Source organism: Falco biarmicus, chromosome 6 (genome assembly GCF_023638135.1).
Source record: "Falco biarmicus isolate bFalBia1 chromosome 6, bFalBia1.pri, whole genome shotgun sequence".
Classification (NCBI taxonomy): domain Eukaryota; kingdom Metazoa; phylum Chordata; class Aves; order Falconiformes; family Falconidae; genus Falco; species Falco biarmicus.
The window spans coordinates 84,348,308-84,370,946 of NC_079293.1; the positions used below are offsets into that span (position 1 = coordinate 84,348,308).

Here is a 22,639-nt window from a genome sequence, read left to right on the forward strand (position 1 = left end):
TTCTTTTGAGTCCAAAATAACTAATTATTAAAAATTACAATTAAAATAACAAGGGCATTGGGGTGTGCCTGTTTTTAGTGGAGGAATTGGTAAGCAGAGAAAAAATAAGAAAAATTGGCAGTCGTTGAAAGTCCCCATTTTGAATTGCCAGAGGAGCAACAATGTCTGCTTAGTCTTCCCAGTGCAAACAGACACAGCTTTGTTAGGCCTAACTCATTTAGTGAAGGAAGAAAAGAAAAATTGAATGTCCCAGTTTAGAAACTCCAGCTTCAAACCTGATGTTTAGATATTTCTGCGCAAAAGCCAATTTCCTTACTGTTTCACACCCCCAATCTTTTGTGTCACCTTTGCAAATTTTGCTGTTTTAACTTTGTTTTCAGGTTTGCTTGATTTTGCTATATGGCAGGTAAAAACAGAGTCTCACCAGAAAGCAAAAAGGAAAACAAAAAGCATCTTAGAATTGTAAAATGATTTAAAGAAAAAATAGGCTTGGGTTAGTAGCGGGACATCACAGAACAGAAACGTAACATTGTTTCAAAGTCACGTAAATTTATTGTTCTCTTATGCTTTATTATAAAAATATTTCAAATTTCTTAAATTTCTTCTTTTTTTGATCATTTGTGATAAGTGTCTATTCTGAGTATCATAGAAATTTAAAAAGAAAGCGCTCATTACGTTTATTTGAAAGTCAGAGTCCGGATGTAATGTATTCTTCTTCATGCCATAAGGTAATGGCTGGTCTCCCTCATACTGTCTCAGGAGATGAGCTTTTGCCAGACTATTCCAATTTCCAGCAGTTTGGTTATGAGATAGTTTACACTGAATATTTAAACTATATTTACAGTGGAACAGCTTGACATCAAAAAATTCTTATACCTGTAATGTTTCTGGCTCATTTGTTCACTTTGGTTTGGTTCACCCCATTTAAACTAACAAATAAACCCTCAACCAAAATTATACAACTTCTTGGAACACCATGTACTTTAACTGGTAGCAACAACCAGATAAAATTTTGGCAGTTCTCAGGCACTGAAGACAGATTTCTACTGCTTTATCTATTGGTGCACTTTCCAACAGTATTATAGGGAAACAATGCCAGCCTTAAAATCTTAAATCACAGGACACATTTTCCCACGTTGAATATACTTTCCTTTGAAAAATACTGTAAGCGTATGAAAACATTGGTGTGTCTCTTTAGAGTATTGCTAACTAGCAGGGACCTTTTTCCTTACTCTAGTCTTTAACTACAAATTGTTATAACTCCCTAGGGTAATAACTTAGTGATACTTGAAATGTTCCAATTTTGACACTTAGTAATACAAGAAAAAAGGTTGTGAAATCTCTTAAGAAAAATACATGATCAGTCTATTTAGAAAATATCAAATATTGGGGGGGGTGGGATTTACTTTTCATTATTATAAAATGTCACAGCTAGATTTTGTCTCAGAAATATGCATGCTGCTCAAAACTCTCTCTTAAATGAAATGTCATAAAGAAGATTCTTTACAGGTGAAGGTAAGATAAGGAAGGTAAATGTAAGATTTGTCTGAAATGATGACATTATTCTACTACACATACAAAAAGAAAAAATACAAATGGGAAGTTTCTAAAAGCCGCTTTATTTTGGTATTACATAGCTTTCATCAGGGTAGAGACAAACTGTAGATGAGACTGTTTAACAGTTGTATTCAGCAGAAATTGGAGAAAAACTGGGAACTTACTTTATGAGCTCCCCAACCATTCTGTGGCTGTGACTCTTTCTACACTGATTCATTTTACGTTTTCTTTCTTGAGATATTAATTTAGAAGGATCCAGTGACCTGGGAATGTGTGTCACTCCTGTCCATTCGCAACTTGCCAGATTACTTTTTGTAAGGGGGAGGAGAAGGCTTCAGAAGGCAATGAACAGATCTTCTAAACCAGTTCTTTTCCTACAAAAGTATCATAGCTAAAGTCTTAGGTTTCAGCAGGGGCTGGGGAGGAAGGTACACATTTGGGTTAAAAAAACCCAACAAAAATGTTTGACGTATTCACAAGGATCTAGTATACTCAGTTGTCTCACTGAGGAAAGAAAGGAGCATGATAGAAGCAAACTTTTTTGGAATTTTTTGCTATGAATCAAATGATAGTGAAGGCTGTACCAATTGTATTTCTCAAAGTAAATGCTATAGCTAACTGATGGTCTCTGTCCTCTGTCCTGACAAATAGAATTGGATATTTTGTTTTAAGGAGAACTGTATCAATGTCAACTTCCTGCAACATCATGCCAGCACAGTCCATTCTCAGAAAACAAAAAGCTAAAAAAAAAATCAGAGCTGTAAAACAGTTTTGTTCTTATCTTGCAAAAAATAGTCAGGTTTGCAATATGTCATGGTCAGGGACTTAGGTTCTAACTGTATGTCCAACGTGTAATGTTAGAATTGGGATATGGTAGCTTAAAGTGGGTGAATATCAGGAAGCATATGTAGGCAGGTAGTTTTTTCTTGTTAGCCTTGAGAACAAATTATGCTTTATCAAAAATGCACAGAAAGGAAACAAAGTCTGTGTGAAGCAAAAGATGATAGAACCCTGGCAGGAGGCTTTACTGCTGGGGTCAGAGGCACTGCTGAAGTGCCGAACACTTTGTTCAGGCAGTAAAGGGGAATCTAACCTTTGTTTGAACTTCACACCAGGACATAACGATTGCAGATCGGGTATACTCTGTCTTTTATGCTCATGTTCATGAGATACAGTTTTTATGCAGAATTTTCAAATTGTAGTAATGGAGATCTGGTTTTGAGTCTTAATATTAGAACTTACTTTTCAGTTTAAATGTGCTGCATTTTTCAGATTTCTTTTTGGTTTCTTTTTAGAAAGCCTAATAAGAACTAATAGATTTTTCATGTTCTAAAACTAGCTGATCAATGAATTACTTTAAAAAAAAAAATAATGAAGTGAGGCAGTCTGAGTTGAGGCCTCAATACAGTTTAAAGAGAGATTAGTTCTTCTCCCTATATGACTACTAGCTGAACTTTGTGATTCAAACACTGTCCTCGGATACTCTTGCTGAAACTCCTTCTAAGAAAGCATTTCTTAGGCTCTGAACGAAGGATGAGAACACAAGCTGAAAAATTAGAAATGAAGGAAGAAGTGGTTAATTAGAGCCTGGAAGACACCATAAAGAAGTCGGCCTACTCAGCCACTAGATGGCAGCTAAGTATTTTTGAATGGGCTGTGCAAGGCACTTACAAGTCATTTTCAGGAGGTCCTGCAGATACCCTACAGTGAGTGAGAATATTATTTTTTTTGTCTTTTATTTTATTTATTTTTAGTCAGAAAATGGTAGCTTTCTGGTGGTTAATAAGTTAGCCTGTAAAAAGGTATGCACACTTACTGTGTTTAATCTCACCAAGGTATAGTAATCACAGCGTCTCTTGGTCTCTCAAAGGTAATAAAGCCATGTCCTAAAAATACTAACAGTCATCTTGAAAGATCAAATGTTTAGAAACTTCTGTTCCATCACTGTTAAGTTTAGTTTTTTTTGGTTTGTTTGTTTGTTTTTTGTTGTGTTTTTTTTTTTTTTTTAAACCAGTGAAGGAAACACATTTTATCTGGTCTACAAGACTTCTGGATGAATGTCTTTGTAGTGATAATTTAAGTGGTTTACTCCTGAATTACCATCGTTTAAATGAAGAGGTCAGTTTTCTGTTGGATATGAAACTCATTTCTTCAGCCATAATCCTGGATCTTTTCCGTTTAGTTCTGATGAGGGAAAAATTTTTAAAAAGGGAGGATAAAAGTGCATTGAACATCATTTTAAGCAAGTAATTGACATACATAGAATATAAATCCCAGGCTCCATATTTAAATAAAAATAAATAAAGGAGTATAGTATGTCAAGCCTGTGGGGCAGAAAAATAAAAGCAGTTAATTCTCAGAACAAATGTTAGTATTCTGTATTATATCCAGACTTCACAATACTTGGATTGACTTCCATTGTTTTGCTTGAAGGCAGTGCTTGCTTCTTTAAAAGGAACAATACATTGGTATAATTTTCAGTGGACTGGCAATAGCACATTTTTTCACTCTTCCTCCCTGGCCATGGTGAGGCTAAAATTTGCTTTGTTCTGATTTGTATTCTTGTTCTTAATGTCAAGATGAAGTTTTACTTATATGTTCATTTCAATTTGAAAGGCTCTTTATTCTGTTTTTCCGGTTTGGTAAGTGACACGGTAGCTCTGAAATAATATAAAAATCATAGAATAATTCATGGATGAATACACATTAGGAAGTTATGCTGTTTAATCCTTTCCCTACCACCATCCTCCTCCAAGCAAGTCTAGCTTAGATGTTTAGTTGATTTTCTCGGGACTCTTTGCTCATCTCTGAGGAGGGGTATGTGGCAGTGCTAATATGTGCTTCCTGCTTTGTCTAGTCAGTGGTAAAGTGCTAAGTCTCACTACATTTATGATGTGTTGTTTTGATAACAGCTTAAGGAGATGAAAATGTGTGCTCTAAAAGCACATATATTTCCTGTGTGTTCAAATACTGTGTACTTTTAGGCATTGATTACAATTCTTCAGAAACTGCTGGTCAAGTTCGAGTGATTCATCTAGTTTCACTTCTATACCACAGACTCCTATGAGAATATGACAGGGCATAATGTAAATTTTGTGTCTTGTAATCAGAATGGGCATTCCACATTTTCCATTTTGACTGCTCTTTATACTTAGACAAACCAGACAGACTTTTTTGTCATTTTAAATACAACTTCTTTGAAAACTAGCACCAACCTTAGGGTTCAGGCAACAATAATGTCTAAACAGTGTGCCTGCATATTCTAGTCAATGGAAGGTAAAGAGGTTTTATAAACATCCCCTTTCTTCTGTCATTGAGGGGAAAACAAGGAGAAAAGAGAGTAAAACTGGCAAACTCACTTATTTTAACCAAAATTACTTGGTGGTACTTAAAATCCTTGGATATAATGTGAGACATTTTCTCCTTCTTTCTCAAGAGATGAGAGTTCCCATTGTATGGGATAGGGTTTGGAGACGAAGAATTACCTCTTTTCTGTCTGCGTGAGTGTGATTCTGAGTACTATTATGTTTCTTCTCTTGCCTTTTAGAACAAACTTCTCGTAAAATTCTAGCAAAGCACTGTTACTTCTCTGTGGGAGCAGTGAATAGAAATGTGTGATAGGTATACACTTGTTCAAAATACAGTTTTAAGTTGTTTTCTATTTTTCTCCTTTACTCTTCGCTCTTTTTACTCATGAAAATAGCTACATTTAGTTAGTGTTCACTCTTATGCATTCCTGGTCAAAGTAAAATGTTTAGTAGAGCTGTACATATTAATTGTTAAAATACAATTTATTTTCTTTAATTAATTTTAAAAAATGAAAATCCTATTTCAGATGAAAATCCTGAAAGTCCTCTTCTCACAAATTTTGGTTTTAATTGAAAGTTGAAAGTTTGGTTAGTTACGTATGAAATTCCTCTTACCTTTTGGAGAGAAGTGAAAAGAAAGAGTTTTTTTTATATTCAGTGGTACGATACTGTTTTTGGATTACACAGAATATTTTAGGTAGTGTAGTATTTACCAACCTTCCAAAGTTTTCTTAAAAGAACTCCACAGAAATTGAAGAGAACAGATGAAGAAATCTTATTAAGTACAAGAAAGCAACAAGACAAAGTGTGTGTGTATAAGTTCGCATGCATGTATGTGCATATGTGTACATACACACACAGATGCATGTTCCATAAAATGTGTCTCCAAAAAATATCTGGTCATTGAAAGAAAATTATTTCTTGTGACGTTCCTAGCAGGACAGACTGATCTCATTTGCCAAGTTGGCTTAACTATCTGAGACACGCCATCCACTCAAAAGTGAGCCATGTTCTCAGCATTAGGATAACCTGTTTCTCTCAGCATTAAAGATCAAGTGTTACCTTACAGTGGTGTCGATCCTGAGAATATCCACAGGACCCTATGCACAGAATAGAGATATGAAATGCTTTTCTTAGTAAAAATGCATATTTCTAGAATTTAGAAATATTTAAAATTATTTAAAAAAAAATTGAAAGAAAAACCGACCGTAACCATAGTATATTGCTATATCTAAATGACAGCTTTACTTTTAAGTTGGGAAGAATTTCTACTCTTTGGATACAAAACAGACTAACTGGTATAACTTCTACTTATAGTCAGATCAAAAGATAGTTATCATTAGGCTGTGCATTTTAGGTTGGTATAAGTTAAAACAGTAAGATCAATTTTTTTCTTTTCTGTACTTTTAATACATATTTTTCTTTTTATTTGTTCTTTAAATAATAAGTTCAAAACTATTGATTAAAATTGGCTTTATATTCTTGAACGTTTAATTACTTTCTTTGTTTTCAATATTCTACTTTTCCTGAAGAGAAAAAATATGTTTTTCTAATGTCCTTGATACTAAAATGTTTTTACTTAGCTTCTTAAAATATAAAGCTCATACTTGATGATTTGTTTGTGATTGATTTTATTTAATGCTTTTTCACCCAAAATGGCACAGCTTTGCTTTTTAATATAGCCTTCACACTTTCAAAGAGTTAGGGAAGCTGACTGACCTCCAGCCTCCTGCCTTCAGCATATTTGTGGATACAGTTGTGAAGGGTCTGATTCCTTTCCCCAAACTTTTTCTGTCATGAGGAGCGGGCTCGTATTTCAGGGTAGTGAAGACTATTCATCCCTTTCTACAAAGATTTATTCTTACTGCGGATATTTTTTGCTGCTTATTCCCTGCTGGAAGCCTGAAACAAAAGCAACATGTGAACCTCCCATTTTGCGGTCTGGCTGAACTCTTGGATAAAAAGGGCAAATGTGTAGAAATATCATACTTGGGACAATTCTTATCAGAATGTGGCAAAGTTCACCTGGAAAATCATAGCTTTCTTGATTCCTTGTACTGGACGTTAAAGGTGTTCTTAATCATTCAAATTTAGATTATTAATGTTCACATTTTGGGCAATAGTTTGGCAACTGTTATTTCTAGCATGAAAACTAGTACAGTTTCTCCCTGTAAGGAACACACAACTAATGATAGATGAGGTAGTTTACACAGTGACTACTTCCCAGGCTGCCAGTCAATCTCCAGTTGAACTGAAAATCACAAAAATGTCTGGTGTGAAACAGTTCAACTCCTTTCTCTAGTATGGCGGTGTACTAATGTTCAAGGTATGCCAGGTTGTATTTTGTGTTTTAACAGACTGACATGGATGGTTGCCTTGGCCTGGGTTCACAGGAAAATCACCCAGACCTTTTCGAGTCATAATACTTTAGGACAAACGCAAGCAATAGAAGAAAGGAAGTGATTCATCACATGACAGTCATTTCAATAAAGTCTAAATATTGAGCAGAAAATAAATCCAAAACAGTTTCTATCCCAACTTTTAAGGAAATCTGTGACTCTTAAGGTACCTATTGGATTACTGGTGTAGGGGCCTAGGTTTTAGTTATCTCTTCATCTGCTGAAAGACCCAAGCGGAGCTAATTCTACTCCAGCAGTCTCTATGTGATCGACAGTAGAACACCTAAAAAGACAGCAGAAATAGGCAAAAGGTTATATGAAAATTAACCAAGTTCAAGGTTGTGTTTTTTTTTTTTTGTTTTGTTTGTGGGTTTGGTTTTTTTTATTTCCCAGGTTTTTTATGCTCAGACTCATTTACATACTTGTTTTACACTGGCTGAGTGACAGAACAGTTAAACCTGTTTCTGGGCTAAATGAAGCTATGTGGAGGGGTAAGCCTTATTTGAAATATTTCTTGTTTACTGCTGTATAGTTTCATGCTTTTCTAATAATGATATTTCATGTATGCTAGGAAAGAAACCCTCAAGATTTGAGGCCAGGGGTGTTGGATTTTAGTTGATTTCTTTGGTACTTTTAAAGTAAAGCAGGCCTAAAACTTTCTGGGCAATCAGACTGAAAAAGGCTATTTGTGCAGGCTAAAAGTAATATTATGTAAGACGACGGTAATTATACTTGACTGCTGCGTAGCTCCTAGGGTGGTCAGTGGTTCTGTGAGATTTTATTTTATCTTGTCTAGTCTGTAGTCTACAAAAATTATTTTGGAATTCCTATTGTAGCAGAACTTGGGGGTAACCTAAGGTTATATTTCAGCTTAGTTACGACTCTTACAGCTTACAGTGAGAATACTCTTTCTGTCTTTGATGTATCTCAAGTTGGGTTTTGATTCTTCTGTTTTTTACTATTTACTGAGAACTGTAAAAACTGGGATCTTATCCTTTAAAATGCACTTGGCCCAGGGATAAGGAATTCAAACTCTTAGAAAGAGAAGCTTCAAGAAACAGAATCTGAAAAACTGTTTTATTGTGATTTCCAGCTTGTACAAGTTGGTATTGATAATGCATGCATCTTTCTTCAAAGGTCTGTGCTCCCTGCTGATCCTATCTTTGCTCATTTGAACTGCAACAATTGCCTATTTCTGCATGTAATGCTTTGTGGTTTTGTTTGTTTGTATTTTGGTTTTGGTTGGGGTTTTTTTTGTTACCCATGATAGGTTATGAGAAAACTTCTTTGTTGATTAGGCATGTCCTAGCCCTTTAGTTTAAGAATAGTCCCGATGCCAGCACAGTGCTGGTGTAATCCATGTGTTGCAATGCATCACCGAGTGGGAGGTTAGCTCACGTTCACCAGACAGTTTATCACTTTTGACAGCGCAGTGCACTACACCATTTCTATCTCAGGGCCTGTTTGTTCAATGCTATCTTGGGGAGCTGTGCATCGTGTTTCCTTGTGGTTGTAGGAAGAAACACGGACTATTGTGAACATGTATATCCTTTGTCCCCATGTGTGCACCTTAGTATACTAAAAGGTTCACAAAAAAATTTAATCTCCTCCTCTGAGGAAGAAATTAGTATCTAATACTAATTCTTCTTCAGCAGCTGTCCCTGATGCTATGGGCAAGTTTGCCAGCTTTTGACTCAACTTCTACTGGTGTCAAACTAAGATGCTGCAATGGGCTTTGAGGATTAAGTGAAATGTGAAAATTCATTAGACAGATGCTATTTTGTTTGAATGTAAATCAAGTGTCCATTGGTACTTCTCATTTGACAATTGCTGTAGCACTAAAAATGCCTGTTAGAATGTTCTGTCTACTTTTCTTAACATTGCCCTGCAGTTGCAAGAAGTAGCTTTGAAAATGAGACAGCTTTAAGGAGAGAAACATGAATAGAGATCACATTTCTCTGACTGAATTAAATTCTTACTGTGGCGCTACTTTTTGCCATTCGGTGAGTGTGTGTGTGTTTAAATTTTTCACTTTGTTTAGGAAAGGGGTATTTATTAACAGAGCAGTTGGAAAGAGCATCCTTCTGAGTAACTGGTACCACCAAGTTTTGACTCGCTGGAAGACCTGAAGGGGTCTTATTTTACCATCTTAATCCTCTTCACCTTCTATTCCCTGTGCATGCTTGCTGTTGTGTAGCAGCATAGACTGATTCATGAATTTTGATGTAAACTAAAAGGTAAAGGTTTTGGAAAAAAAAACAACCAAGAAGTATAATCCTATCATCTAAATATTAATTCCATCCAAAGAGGAAATTTCATTACACTAAGTGACAAATTACTGAAAATTATCAAACTGCTGATGCAACTTGTGGTCTTGTAATAGTATAGTTAGTAACTTCTAAAACTAAACAATATGTCATTATTTTTCAAATAGTCCAGAATTACTTTTAAGAGCTGCCATTCTAGTTTCAGAAGAAAAAGACACATTTTGGCTGTTCATAAAGTGTATCAGTGAATGCAAGTTGAAATCATTGGACATAGAGAAATATACGATATAGACGTAGAGACACACATAGAGATGAGGGCTAATTTTCACTTGTGTGTGGTTTTTTTCTGCCTGGAAATTTAGTTATAGAAGGATCTGTATGTTTCATTCACTCATCTGAGAAGCTAGGATGTCAGACTCCGTAGTGAAGGCAGCTGCAGTCTGAGCTTTTACATGCTTAAAGATCCTGGGCATGTTCTATCTATACAGATCAGCTTTGTGCTGGACATCTGATGTGCACATGTGGAAAACATGACAAGATTGGAATGAACTGGATGTAATGTACAGGCTTTTGGTACACATGCAGGTCCAAGTGCACAACCTATACCCAGTAAAGCCAGTATTCCCTGATCAGGTGGCTACTGTACACACACAAGCCTATCGGTGCAACACAAGCACAGTCAGGCCAGCAGTCCCAGGCTGAGCATCCAACTAATTGCGCATGGAACATGTACAACCTGTTTGAGAAACACTCAAGTCACCTGGATAAAGCAAGGCTGAAGCTTCCACCTTTCTTTCTTTCTTTACAGAAAGAAGACTGTTCCACAGTACCTGGGTCCTGGGTAAGAACTCTAGGCAAGACAGAGTTCCCTCATATCTCTTTTAAACCCTGTAGGTTTCTGCTGTGGAATTGTCCTCTGGAGTAGAAATGAAACTTCTTTTCATTATATGTGGGTTTTTTACCTGGGTCTTCTGGTTCTTGTCAACAGCTTTAGAGCATCTTTTACGTGCATGAAAAAATAAGTCTTCCTTTGCTTATTCTTCTGAGAAAACTGCCCAATTTTCATTTCTGATTGGTCATATATATTTTAGATTTCCTTCCTTGTTGAGGATAGTAGAAACATACTGTGGCTCATGTTTGGTTGATGCAGTCCTTTCTGATCTAGAGGAAAACTTTAAACTTCTTGTTAGGGGAAAGGCAGAAATCTAATTAAACTAGCTTGAGGGCATCATAAAAGTCAAAACTAAAAATACCTCTATTTATCGAAAATAATTACTGAAACATGTAAATATTTGAGGGCTTTGTTTTGGCATGTTGATTGTTTTGTTTTTTTTTTAACCAAGTAAATTTAAAGTATGTAATTTCCACTGGATAAATACCTCTTCATTCACACCAAGTCTTGTTTGTTCGTAATATGCTGTTTCTGTGAAAACCTGGATATGTTGTTGATTGATTGTCAAGGACAGCAAAAAAAAAAAATGTTTCTTAGGGCATGGGGTAAAAATTCCCTTTAATTCATCAATACGTTTTTGTTTCTTGTCTGAATTGCTCAATCATCTCACTTGATTGCCCATTTTTTTAAAACTCTAAAAAATACTTCTTTTGAAAGAAATGTTATGGTCTGCAGGGTAAATGCTCTTGTAAAACAGTGAATTCTTTTTTTTTTTTTCCCTGTGTTTGTACTTCAGGTAGAATTTCAGGATTCGAGGATTGCATCTTTTTCGTGGGAAAAGTTTAATCCAATCTCCTGAGTAAATGAGTTTTTTAAAACAATGAACTGTTCTGAGATCAGCCATCATTAAGGCAAATCTCTTCAGAACCATTTAATATTGTGTCTAATCCTGTTGACTTCAGTTTGTCAATGAATTTTCCAAATCAGATAGAATGGGGAAGCTGTATCTGTCATAAAACCCTTAGTGGAGTGTTCTTACAGTGTAAAATGGGAGCTTAGGAGAGTTACAGTCTGGGGAAACTGGATTTGTTCTCAAATAACTGGAAACTGGTGTGTGGCCTTTATTAATCCTCAGAACACATTTCCTTTGATAATGTTGCCTTTTGAAGAATTGACAGGCCTTATTGTATTTGCAGGTGACTGGTAGGGGGATAAGGGCAGAGGAAATAAAGAATTGTCTCCTTCTTCTTTATAATGAAGTTCTTCAGCAAAACTGTTGCTAGTACAAAGTATTGGGTTATTAAAGGAAATAGTATATTGAAGCACCATGAGTAGTTTAATGGAAATGTCCTTTTCCTCCTTTTTTCCTTGTTATAACACTGTTAATATGTCTGCTATGTTCATTCCTTCTTTATTCATTGAAGAACTTTTTCTTTGTTCCTTTCTCTGTTTCACATTTGTTTTTAAATTTGGTAAGGAGACCTAGTTTTATCCATAACTTCTGGTTCAAACCACTATTCTAGAAATTTCAAACAGTGTAGAGGATTGTAAGTTTTTTATAAAGGTGCTTCAAAATCAAGCTATTTGGTTTAAATGTAATAGTTACTGTTTTATTTCTGGGATTGCTTTGGGACAGCTGGGAAACTCTAAGATAAACACAAACCTGAAATTTTATGTTTGAAAATCGATTCTGTGCAGAAACAATTTTTTATGTATTAATGAACATATATTCTATTAGTAGTCCCCAGCTGGAAGTTACAACTTCATTTTCCAGAAAGAAAAATGACTTTTAAATGTTTCATGTGTCAAAGGATGAGATTTAAAACATCACCTTCCTGAAACAAATCAAGGCAATTAGTATATCAGGTATTGTATGTTTATTTGTAGGCTTCTTTACAAGACCTATAAAATCTGAATGTTTGAAAGATTTCCTATGAAGTAAGCCTACAGCCTCATCCATGAAACTTATGATCTTATAAAAGGGAACAAAAAGGCACTAAATAACTGTTTTGCTGTAAGCACTTGAGAAACCTGTTGGATGACAAACTTAATTTTAATTAAATGCTTGAAGTGCTGACCAATACTCCAAATTTAAAGAGGAAAAAAAAGAGTACTAAAAATAAATGCATGAAGCTAGAAAGTAATAAGTTCTTTATTAAAATATTTTGTGTTGTCAAGTCATGTCTGTTCTATCTCTGTTTAACTTTCCTGAATAAGCACAAATGGCTATTTCTGGACTAGGTTGCTTCTTTTAGTACTTTTTGATAAAAGCACACATCCATTAAATTTAGTACAGTTTGTTACTGGCATTTATTTTAAAATGTAGGAATTACTGTGCCATTTAAAGTTAACGATTCTTCTACTCAGTCTACAGCAGGATCAGATGCTTCAGAGAAAGATCTAAATAATGTGGAAACTGTCAAATGCGGAGTAACCATCCCAGACAGGAAGCTTTTTGAATGTTGCTCACAGTCTGTCCCTTGGCAGAGGAGCTACAAATTCTGGGTGGGAGGAACATTCTCCCTTAGTTTTGTCGTCTTTTCCTTCCCGAGCATGCTGGATGGAGAAAGGCATAATTACTCTGTTTGGAGATTAACTGTTTTCGCGAAATTAACATTTGTTATATTCCACATTCCTAATCCGTATTGTATCATTAAGGTGTATATTGAAACCCAGCTGTCAGTAGTATGTTGAGTCTGTTTGAAGATGTTTCAAATCCCTTTGAAGAAACGCTAAATATATTTTCAGTTAACAGAAATAATGCAGTGCCCTTCCCACCGCCATGCCTGCATATCCATGTGTACACAAACGCTTGCAGTACTTGTGTTCAGTGGTTGGTTGTTTCCTTGGTCCAGATCTGTGGAGGGAGGGAGGAGCTGCTGCTGCTATTTGGTTTTGTCACATATAATCGCAGTCTAAAACATACTCGTACTGATGAAGGTAGTTTCATACTGAAGCAAGTTATTTTCCTAAGCTATGTTCTTCCACTGTAAGATGCAGCTAGCTAAACTGATACCTCTCTTTTTAACAGCTTGTCATAACTGGCTTATTTCTCAACCTCTGGAATACCAATACTCTTGATCTAAATTCAAAATTTTTATATAGTGAAGAATGTTAACTGCTTCGTGCTTATTATTTATTTTCTTTCAAAGGATGATTTGAAGGTGAAATCTGAGGAGCGTGCCAGTGTCATCCAACAACTTGAACAAACTATTGAGGATCTGAGGACCAAAATTGCAGAACTAGAGAAGCAGTTCCCTGGTGCAGAGGTACAGGCTGCTGGGAGGGAGCAGGAAAATAAGCACACGCACACAGTCTGCAGGGAACTCAGCAGTGTGACTCTTCAAACGAATGAAGAAGAGACAGCACCCAGGACTGTGTCACAAGCAAGATCTGTACAAACATCACCAACGGAGGATTATTTAACACACACAATGCCTTCAGCCAATGCACTGCCACAGCCACCCCCACCACCGCATTTAGAAGGGGGCAAAAGTGAAGGGCCAACTCAGAAATTGCCAGCTCTAGAACTACAGCCCACGTTTTGTTCTGAAATATCCTTAATTCTGTCACCGAAGCTAATCTCAGTGCCACTGGATGCAAGCCAATCAGTGCAGAGTACGCAGCAGTCACCTCTTCCAGGACCCAAAGTTAATTTGTCCCTTGCATTTGAAGGAGAGACTGAAATGCCAGCTTCCCACCAGCCTCTAAGTACTGTAGATGTGACTTCTAGTGAACATCCCCCTTCTTTGCCCCCGGAGCCCACATGTAGCATTCCCCCATCACTGCCAGCCACTGAACCAGCTGCTCCCCTGTCTGGAGCACAGGGCCCTTCCCTTGCCACTCCCATGGCCATGGCAGGAGTAGCACCTCCACCACCCCCGCCTGGCTCAGGACTCCCTCCTTCTGCTGGCTCAGCAGTGCCACACCTGGACCACTCCTTGCCAGGCATCATGATGCCACCACCACCCCCTGCTCCACCTCTGCCAAGTGGGGAGACACCGATGTTGCCTCCAGCCCCTCCTCTCCTATGTGCTGGAGCCCCACTGCCACCTCTACCACCACCTTTGCCTGAAGCAGGAGTCCCACCCCTTCTGCCCAGTTGGGGCATCCCACCTCCCCCTCCACCACCACCACCTTTACCTGGGGCCAGTGTCCCTCCCCCACCTCCTCCTTTGCCTGGCCTGGGAATGCCACCCCCATCTCCAGCACCACCTCTGCCTGGAGCAGGACTGCAACCACCTCAACCGCTTCTGCCAGGAGGGGGTATCGTGCCCCCCCCTCCACCACCTTTGCCTGGTGCAGGTGTCCCCCCTCCACCTCCCCCACCTCCCCCTCCACCACCTTTGCCTGGTGCAGGTGTCCCCCCTCCACCTCCTCCACCACCCTTGCCTGGTGCAGGTGTCCCCCCTCCACCTCCTCCACCACCCTTGCCTGGTGCAGGTGTCCCCCCTCCACCTCCTCCACCACCCTTGCCTGGTGCAGGTGTCCCCCCTCCACCTCCTCCACCACCTTTGCCTGGTGCAGGTGTCCCCCCTCCACCTCCTCCACCACCCTTGCCTGGTGCAGGTGTCCCCCCTCCACCTCCTCCACCACCCTTGCCTGGTGCAGGTGTCCCCCCTCCACCTCCTCCACCACCTTTGCCTGGTGCAGGTGTCCCTCCACCACCTCCTCCTTTGCCTGGGTTGGGGATGCCAACTCCAGCCCCACCACCTTTGCCTGGAGAAGCACCACCCCTTCCAGCACCAGCCCAAGGCAGCACCTACCCAGCAGTCCCACAGGGCTGTGGGTTTCTTCCTCCTCCCTTACCATCTGGTTTATTTGCAATGGGGATGAATCAGGAGAAGGGGAGCAGGAAACATGTGATAGAGCCTTCTCGGCCAATGAAGCCTCTTTACTGGACAAGAATTCAGCTCCACAGTAAAAGGTAAGTTGTAGAGTTGTGTAGATAGTGGTGCTTTCACTTTACAACTGTCTTGATAGTGTTGTAAGTTACGAGCAAAAGTATTTACTACTAGGCAGGTCTTTCAGAGAACCTCAGTGCAAGCAGGATTTTATTTGTAGCTGGATATCTAAATGGGATGCCCATTTTCTTTAAAGCGCACAAATTCTGAGTAATGCTATTTGCACATGACAGCATATGACAGGGTAGTGTTTGCAGCTGGCTTTTGGGGTTACAGACCAGAGCCGATACGACTATATGCTAACAAGTGTTCTGTGAGATGGTTTTTAAAATGTTGTATTTGTGCTTCCCCTCAACTTTCAAGATAGCATTGGTCTCTCTCTGGAGCAGCTTGTGAGTTTTAGTAGTGTCTTCCCTCTAGATAGATGTATGCCGAATGCATTTTATCCTCTTTCCTTTCTCTAGTGACCTAGACATCCTTTTATTTCACCTTATACACTCAGCAGGCAGATTCAAACTGCAGTTTATTTGCATGGTAGCATAAAGCTATTCTGGTAGCCCTTCCTTTGATATGACTTTGATACACTTGTGTTTGGTTGTTTATGGTTTTTGTTTGTTTGTGAATTATCATTCTTGGTCCTTACAAGAAGTTTCCTTATTAATCTTTTCTTTATGTCTCTGAGTACTGATTGTAAAACTCTTCTACTGTTATTTAATGATGAATTTCTTCTTTCTTTTCAAGTGCTTGCCACTGTCACACAGGTGGTCTGCTGATAACTGTCTATTTCTACTTCTCTTTCTGTCCATGTCTGTATGTTTTATAACCTGTATACAGCCTGTTTATATACCTGTGTATGTAAAGTGGGTAAATATAAATTAGCCTGACAATTCTCGTGCATGAACAAAGAAGCAAACAAAGAAGTATGGGGGAGAATCAACAGTATACCTTACCAAAATGCTGCTAGTAGAAGTTAGGCAACAACTTTTGAATCGCTACTATTTTATTTTCTACATTCCTCCATTTATGACCTTATTTAGTTTGACGTTGCCCTACATAGGTCTTTTGCTTAACTTTAGAGATTCTAGTGCTTCACTTGTGTGGGAAAAAATTGAAGAGCCTTCCATAGATTATCATGAGTTTGAAGAACTGTTTTCTAAAACAGCTGTTAAAGAGAGGAAGAAACCCATTTCGGACACCATTACAAAAACAAAGACTAAACAAGTGAGTACCCATTTAATTTCAGATCTTTTCTAGGCTGGTTTTTACATAAAAGGCAGATTTTTGCATGCAGCGGAAATAAATTTTGCCTGGTGTGAAATTGTTACCATATATATATACACATATATGTTCTATGTAGAAATATAATGAAAAAACAGAATGTAGGATGGGGTTCAAAACTGTGCGTGTTAAAGACTAAAGATCTCCTTTTTATAAATTATTCTTCAAGTATTTCCTTAAAAATATATTAACTTTATCCACTTCAAAATTAACAAAAATAAACCTAAAATAATTAGGTGCTTATATGATGCTTTGAAATTGACTGCACATGTGCAATTAGTAGAATATAAATTATTCTGATTAATTTTATAAGTTAAATAATGAGTTTTATATGAATTACCATGATTTCAGAGACAAATTATGTTTAATGATATAAGTACTAATGTTATACCAATCATAACAGTTCTAAGTTTGTGTTGTGTAGAATATGAAGTTTATGCATACAATAAATGACAAGCACAGTTGGGAAAATTCAACATTAATCAGTCTGGTTTCTTAAAATGGAACTGTGTACAATAAAATAAAAATAAGAAGCATATTTTAAATATAGAAATTTAAGCCCTTGGTAAAAGAGTAGAATCTGAATGTTTAAATTACTAGAGAGCTGTAATCTTGGTATCTGTGTGAAAATTGAATTGTGGAGGTATTATAACTAATTCGCAATAAGACTTTCAGGCTATGGAGGAGAATGTTATGTAGAATGCTTAACAGCAGTTACAATTCTTGTTTTATCTCATCTTTACATTCTGGTACTTAATTCAAGACTAGGCTATTCTTTCCATCATCGTTTAACATACAGGGTAAAGCTGTACAAGATCTTTTTTCCACATTGTATATACAGTAGGGCTCTTAAAAATCTCCATGCTATAGATCTTACGTTTGAATAGGACCTCTCCACCTTGTAGTTTGGGAGAACTTGCCCCCACACTTTGGTCAGGAATACAAATGTGCAGGTGCTCTTTACTGTGCTGGTGACCTGCTGCAGGCAACAGAATTGGTAGTGAAGTTATGACAACTATCCCAAGGTGCTGGATAAAAGCTTTATCTGGACAGAAGGGAAGGATAGTGCAGCCACGCTGTGTGGCTGTTCCCCATGTACCTGCGTGCTGCACTAGGCTGTATGTGGGATGGGAGGAAAAGTGATGGTGCTGCTCCTGCCACGCTGTCCTGCAATAAATACCCAAAGCGCAAGATCTCTGATTTTCTTCCCTGATTCCAGAAAAAGCCCCTTTTAATGGGTATTCTTAGCTAAAGTAGTCTGGTAGCTCTTTAAGGGGGGGGGGGGGGGGGGGAAGGAAAGAGTGCAAGTGTATACCTAGTGCTTTGCCTACGAACTATCAGTCCCTTCACATTTCATGAGGTTTGAGGATACAAATCTCTAAATAGCAAAAATGGCAACTGTTTAATTCTGTAACATAAACAGTGGTTAAAGAGAGACAGTGATTAGGAATAAACATTGCATGTGGATTTTAATGTTGAGTATTTATTTTTCTTGCAATGTCAAAAATCTAGATATGTTCTCAATAAATAAAGAAAATGTAGATAAAATTAAATGGAAATGACTAATTGTTCTTAGCTACTTTGAAAAGAGCAAGTTGTTTATGACACACATTTCGACACAGAAGTTTAAGGCGGTCTGAGTAGGTGCCGTCATCTAGAATGAGCATTCCTGTGGGCGACCTAAATTGACAGAAGAGAATCCCCTGTGTGTTTCTTTTCCTTTGGTGATCAAACAAATGTATTGCTTTCCAAAAGAGAGAGAAATTGCCTAATGGATTTGTTGAACTGTAGTATCTGGGGGAACAAGATCAACAATTGAAATTGCCTAAAGTCTGATTTGTTGAACTGTAGTATCTGGGGGAACAAGATCAACCAAACAGATAATTACGGGCTTTCATTAGACTGCAATTAGAGCTATCATTTATTGCAGATGTCAAAGTTAAATGTTCATGTTTGCAAATCCAGTTTAGGTTTTTCTTAGTATTGACACGAGACAACTGAAGTAGAACAGCTTTGCAAATATATTCTACGTATGCCCTCTCAGTGGTTTGGAATGCAGGCCTTCATTTTTGAAATTCTCTTTATTTGTACCGCAGTAAACACTTCGATAATGAAGTCCATCCATGTTTAGCAGAAGAAACAGTTATTTGGGGAAAGCATGGCTGTAATTCCACAAGTATGTTTTTATAGGAAACACCAAGTGCTGTTTAAGTGGTTACTGACTTACATGGCTTCTATGATAGTTACGGGTGTTGTAAAGATCTTACAAATGGTGTTTCTGTAGTGATTTTTACAGGGATGTGTTATGCAAAGCAGATGTGTTCTGTCACCTGTTGAGCTACGGAGAAGCATTGTACAGAACAGAACCAGGATCCACAAAGCTCACGCTGCTGCTTTCCAGAAACGCTCTAGTCTGGCAATTGGTTTTCCTCCTTGCATTGATGTGCGGGTGTGCTGAATGGATGTATTGCTTAGGTAGATTGGATGTAAAATACTAGCTACACTGGAAATAGTAGTCAGGAAAAAATGCACAGATACCTTTCAAATGCATAAAGTATTTGGTACGCTACATAAATATCTGATTTTAATAAAGAAATGTTTTTATTTTAAGCTGAAATAAAAATGCATTTACAGAGGAGGCCACGTGGCAGAGTGAGGGGCGGCGGGGGGGAAATACTAGCTAATCTGAAGAAAGATTTGATGGTTTGGGCATGTTTTAGTAGGTGAAAGTTTCATTATTTTGGAGTATGCTGCTGTTCTGCAGACGGAGGTATTTATGCTGTATGTCAGAGCATGTTTGCATATGTTTGCTTGTGTATGTATATACATATGCATGATATACTTATTTCTATAACAGTGACCCCTTTTAAAGTGGTAAACTATCTGTGCTGGTTTGGGTTTTTTGAGTTAACAACTGAGCTAATTTCACCTTACCTAAGTATTGGTTCCAATTGTTTTTTCCTTGGCATGATCATCTGCAAATAACCTAATACAATATAAATAAATAACATTATAAAAAATCAATATTACACCTAGCACTGAATGAAGGCTGTATTAAAATCCATCCAAGAACTTTAAAGAAAGAGCAAAAATGAAGTGTTAATATTTATTTGTGATTTTATTCTTACTGTCTCTCATTTGGTGCTATGGGAAAAGCTGTGATATACATTTTAACAGAGCAAAATAAATGTCAAATTCTCAGCTGCTGTAAATGTGTGCAGGCTCACTCAATGCGAATGCCTACTAAATCTTCAAAGAAAGTCCTTTATGGGCTGTATTATAGGTGGGGCTGCCATTGCTACCTATTAACGTGGTCTGGCTTTCATTATAGGTCCCTGTTGCTATAACTTTGCCAAAATTTAGCTCTTTAGGCAGCAAGTTTTGATGGGTTGGGTTTCCCCCCCACACACACACATTGGGTGTCTCCTTCATTTTGCCAGTGTTAAGAAGAAAACAAAGTCTGTTTTTTCTCATTTCCATGTAGTTTCATAGACTTGATATATGCAAAAAATGTATCAGATACATGTTTTGTTAGTTGTAGAAAGGATTTCTTAAATTTGCCACTCTACAGGCTATATCTCAGTTCCTTTTGCTCAAGAGACTTCAGGTATAATTCTGAAGATTTTTTCCTAACCTTGTACTGGCAGGTTGGAAAACAGGGGCCAAGAGGAGAGAGGAAAGGAAGATTAAGATGATTAACTGGGGAGGGAGTTGAAGAACTGAAGAGATCTGACAGGTGGAAATATAGAGTATAATAGGTTTGACTCTGTGTTACCTCTTACTCTGTTTAATTTCTCTCAGAAACTTGTTGTGAGCCTGGGGTATTCTTGACCTGGATGTTCCTTTTGGCAAATAGTGGATCTTATCAAACCTGTGGTGTTTAACTCAAAGGGTAAAAACTTGCTCTTGGAGTGTCTTGTTCAGCCATGCCATGCAGTTAGAACACTAATTTTGGTTACATAGTAATTTTCTTAGGGCCCTTTCCATAGCTAGCATGGACTGTATGGAATGAGCACAGTTCATAATGATTATGTAGGAAATTAGGCTGTAACCTGAGTAAAAAATGTTTTTGCCCATTGTTGCAGCACTTAAAAACCATGTAATTATTGAAGCAGGAGGAAAAAGGATAGCCTCATGACTCCGAGGTCACATACATACTCAAGAATAATGGCAAATGTACTTACATTCAAAATGTACTTACATGGCAAACATCGGCCAGTGTGCACTGGATGGGTTCAGTGGGCAAATGGTACATAATGAGAAAATCTTGATGTCACTGCCAGCATAATAAATATAAAGAAGGGGCTGAGCTGACTTGCATAGATTGCTTCCCTAACTCTTGAACAGTCATCGTAGAAGCTTTACTGATAAACCTCTAACCGTATTTTTGGAAAATAATATACACGTAACTGCAATGAACTTTTCAAGAGTGGACCATGTGTTTATAATATATCATGTAAATGAAATAAAAATGTTGAAGATATTCTCATATGGAAAGTCCGCTATTACTCTATTGACATTAAAATCTTAATCTCCTCCTTCCAACCCAGAAAATAAATAATAGGTTACTAAAGTTTCATTCTTTTTCAAAAGCCTTAGATGCAAACAAGATGTATCAGTAAAGCTGTTTAGCTAATGTTTTCAGCTTTTTTGAATTTTTAAGTTGAATATAAAGAATCTGTGGTAATTGAGTAGCCCTAGAATAAAATGCCATATAAAATAAGTATTGGTAAATAAGGTAAATGCCATATTTAGTTAACAGATGAAATTATTCATGTTTATTCATGAACAAGGAATGACATAAAGGGAAAAATAATTTTCTGAAACAGAGGGTTTATAGCCTTTGCAAACAGTGGAGGCACTGTCCTAAGAAGCTTTCTGTATCCACACTTACTGATCTATTAATTACCTGTGTCAATGGCACAGACATTCACTGCCATTTTATGTACTCTCCAGAGATACAGTTGGGGTTCTGCTACCCCCACAAACAGGAATTTTAGAGGACTTGATCGATTCATCCTTGTTATTTATACAAGCAAATAATCAATGATGTCATGAAGTTATTTATGAAATTTAAATGTCTCATTTATTTGGCTTGTAAGAATAATTTCTTTTATGAGATGCTGTATGAATGTGATCTCTGTTTCTACCTCTCATTCTCTTCTTTATATGGCTTATTGCACGTTTTGTTGTTATATTATTTGTTTCATAACTGTATCTACAAAGTTCACGTGGTTGCAAGCACAGTTTTACCTGACTGCATCTACAGATCAAATATCTCTACCTGTTAAAGGCTTCCCAGGTTGATGTCCTCTATTAACCACATGCATTTCTCATTCTTTTTTCCTTCCTACTTGTTTTTCTTTGGATCATATATTTGCAAGTTTAAAAATGAAGATGTGCGCTTCGCGTCTGACAATCTTGTGAACTCGTCATGTAAAAGCTCTGTGGCTTTCTGTATTTTGTCTGTGTATCCTTCCCAGCACTGAAAGGTTCTGCTGATGTAATGACCTGTTTTAGATGCTGCTTCTGCTTACAGATTCTGTATGGGCAAGAAAGGTTATATTCGTTTCTTAACCAGAGGAACTGTGTAGAGTATCTGACAGTGGCCCTGTTGTGTTTGTGATCTGGAAGACCTCTGCAGGGGAAGATCTTACTGAAAGTTTGTTCAAATAAAGAGAAAAAGAGGCTTTGGGTTGGACTGAGCAAGCTGCAGCTGTTCTGTGAGATTAAAAGCTGTATATCTAAAAAGCACAACTCATATCTTGAATTTCAGCAGAAAGATAGCTGCCACCCTGGGCAGTGTATGATTCTTGCTGTACCTGATACTGTCAAGTAGAGGCATCTTAGTTACAGCTGTCTTTCCAGGGAGGTTGTCCACCTCACATTCCATAGCCAGTAGCTCTACACCTTTCAGATACTTTCTTCTCCATCTCCCCGCAGTGCTTCTGACTCTCAGTGCAGTGGATATTGTAATATTGGGTGACATCAAGGGAAGAAGAATAATACGAAGATAGCAATGCACATTTCTTCT

The 22,639-nt window shown here is 37.6% G+C and overlaps 1 protein-coding gene across 1 annotated transcript in view; it reads left to right on the forward strand.

Moving 5' to 3' along the window:
* The window catches only part of FMN2 (formin 2), a 162,400-nt gene that overhangs the window by 40,811 nt on the left and 98,950 nt on the right, over positions 1–22,639 (forward strand). The window contains exons 5-6 of the mRNA XM_056344580.1: positions 13,576–15,350; positions 16,404–16,548. Of these exons, the coding sequence (XP_056200555.1) occupies positions 13,576–15,350; positions 16,404–16,548 (1,920 nt within the window). The remainder of the gene's footprint in view (positions 1–13,575; positions 15,351–16,403; positions 16,549–22,639) is intronic.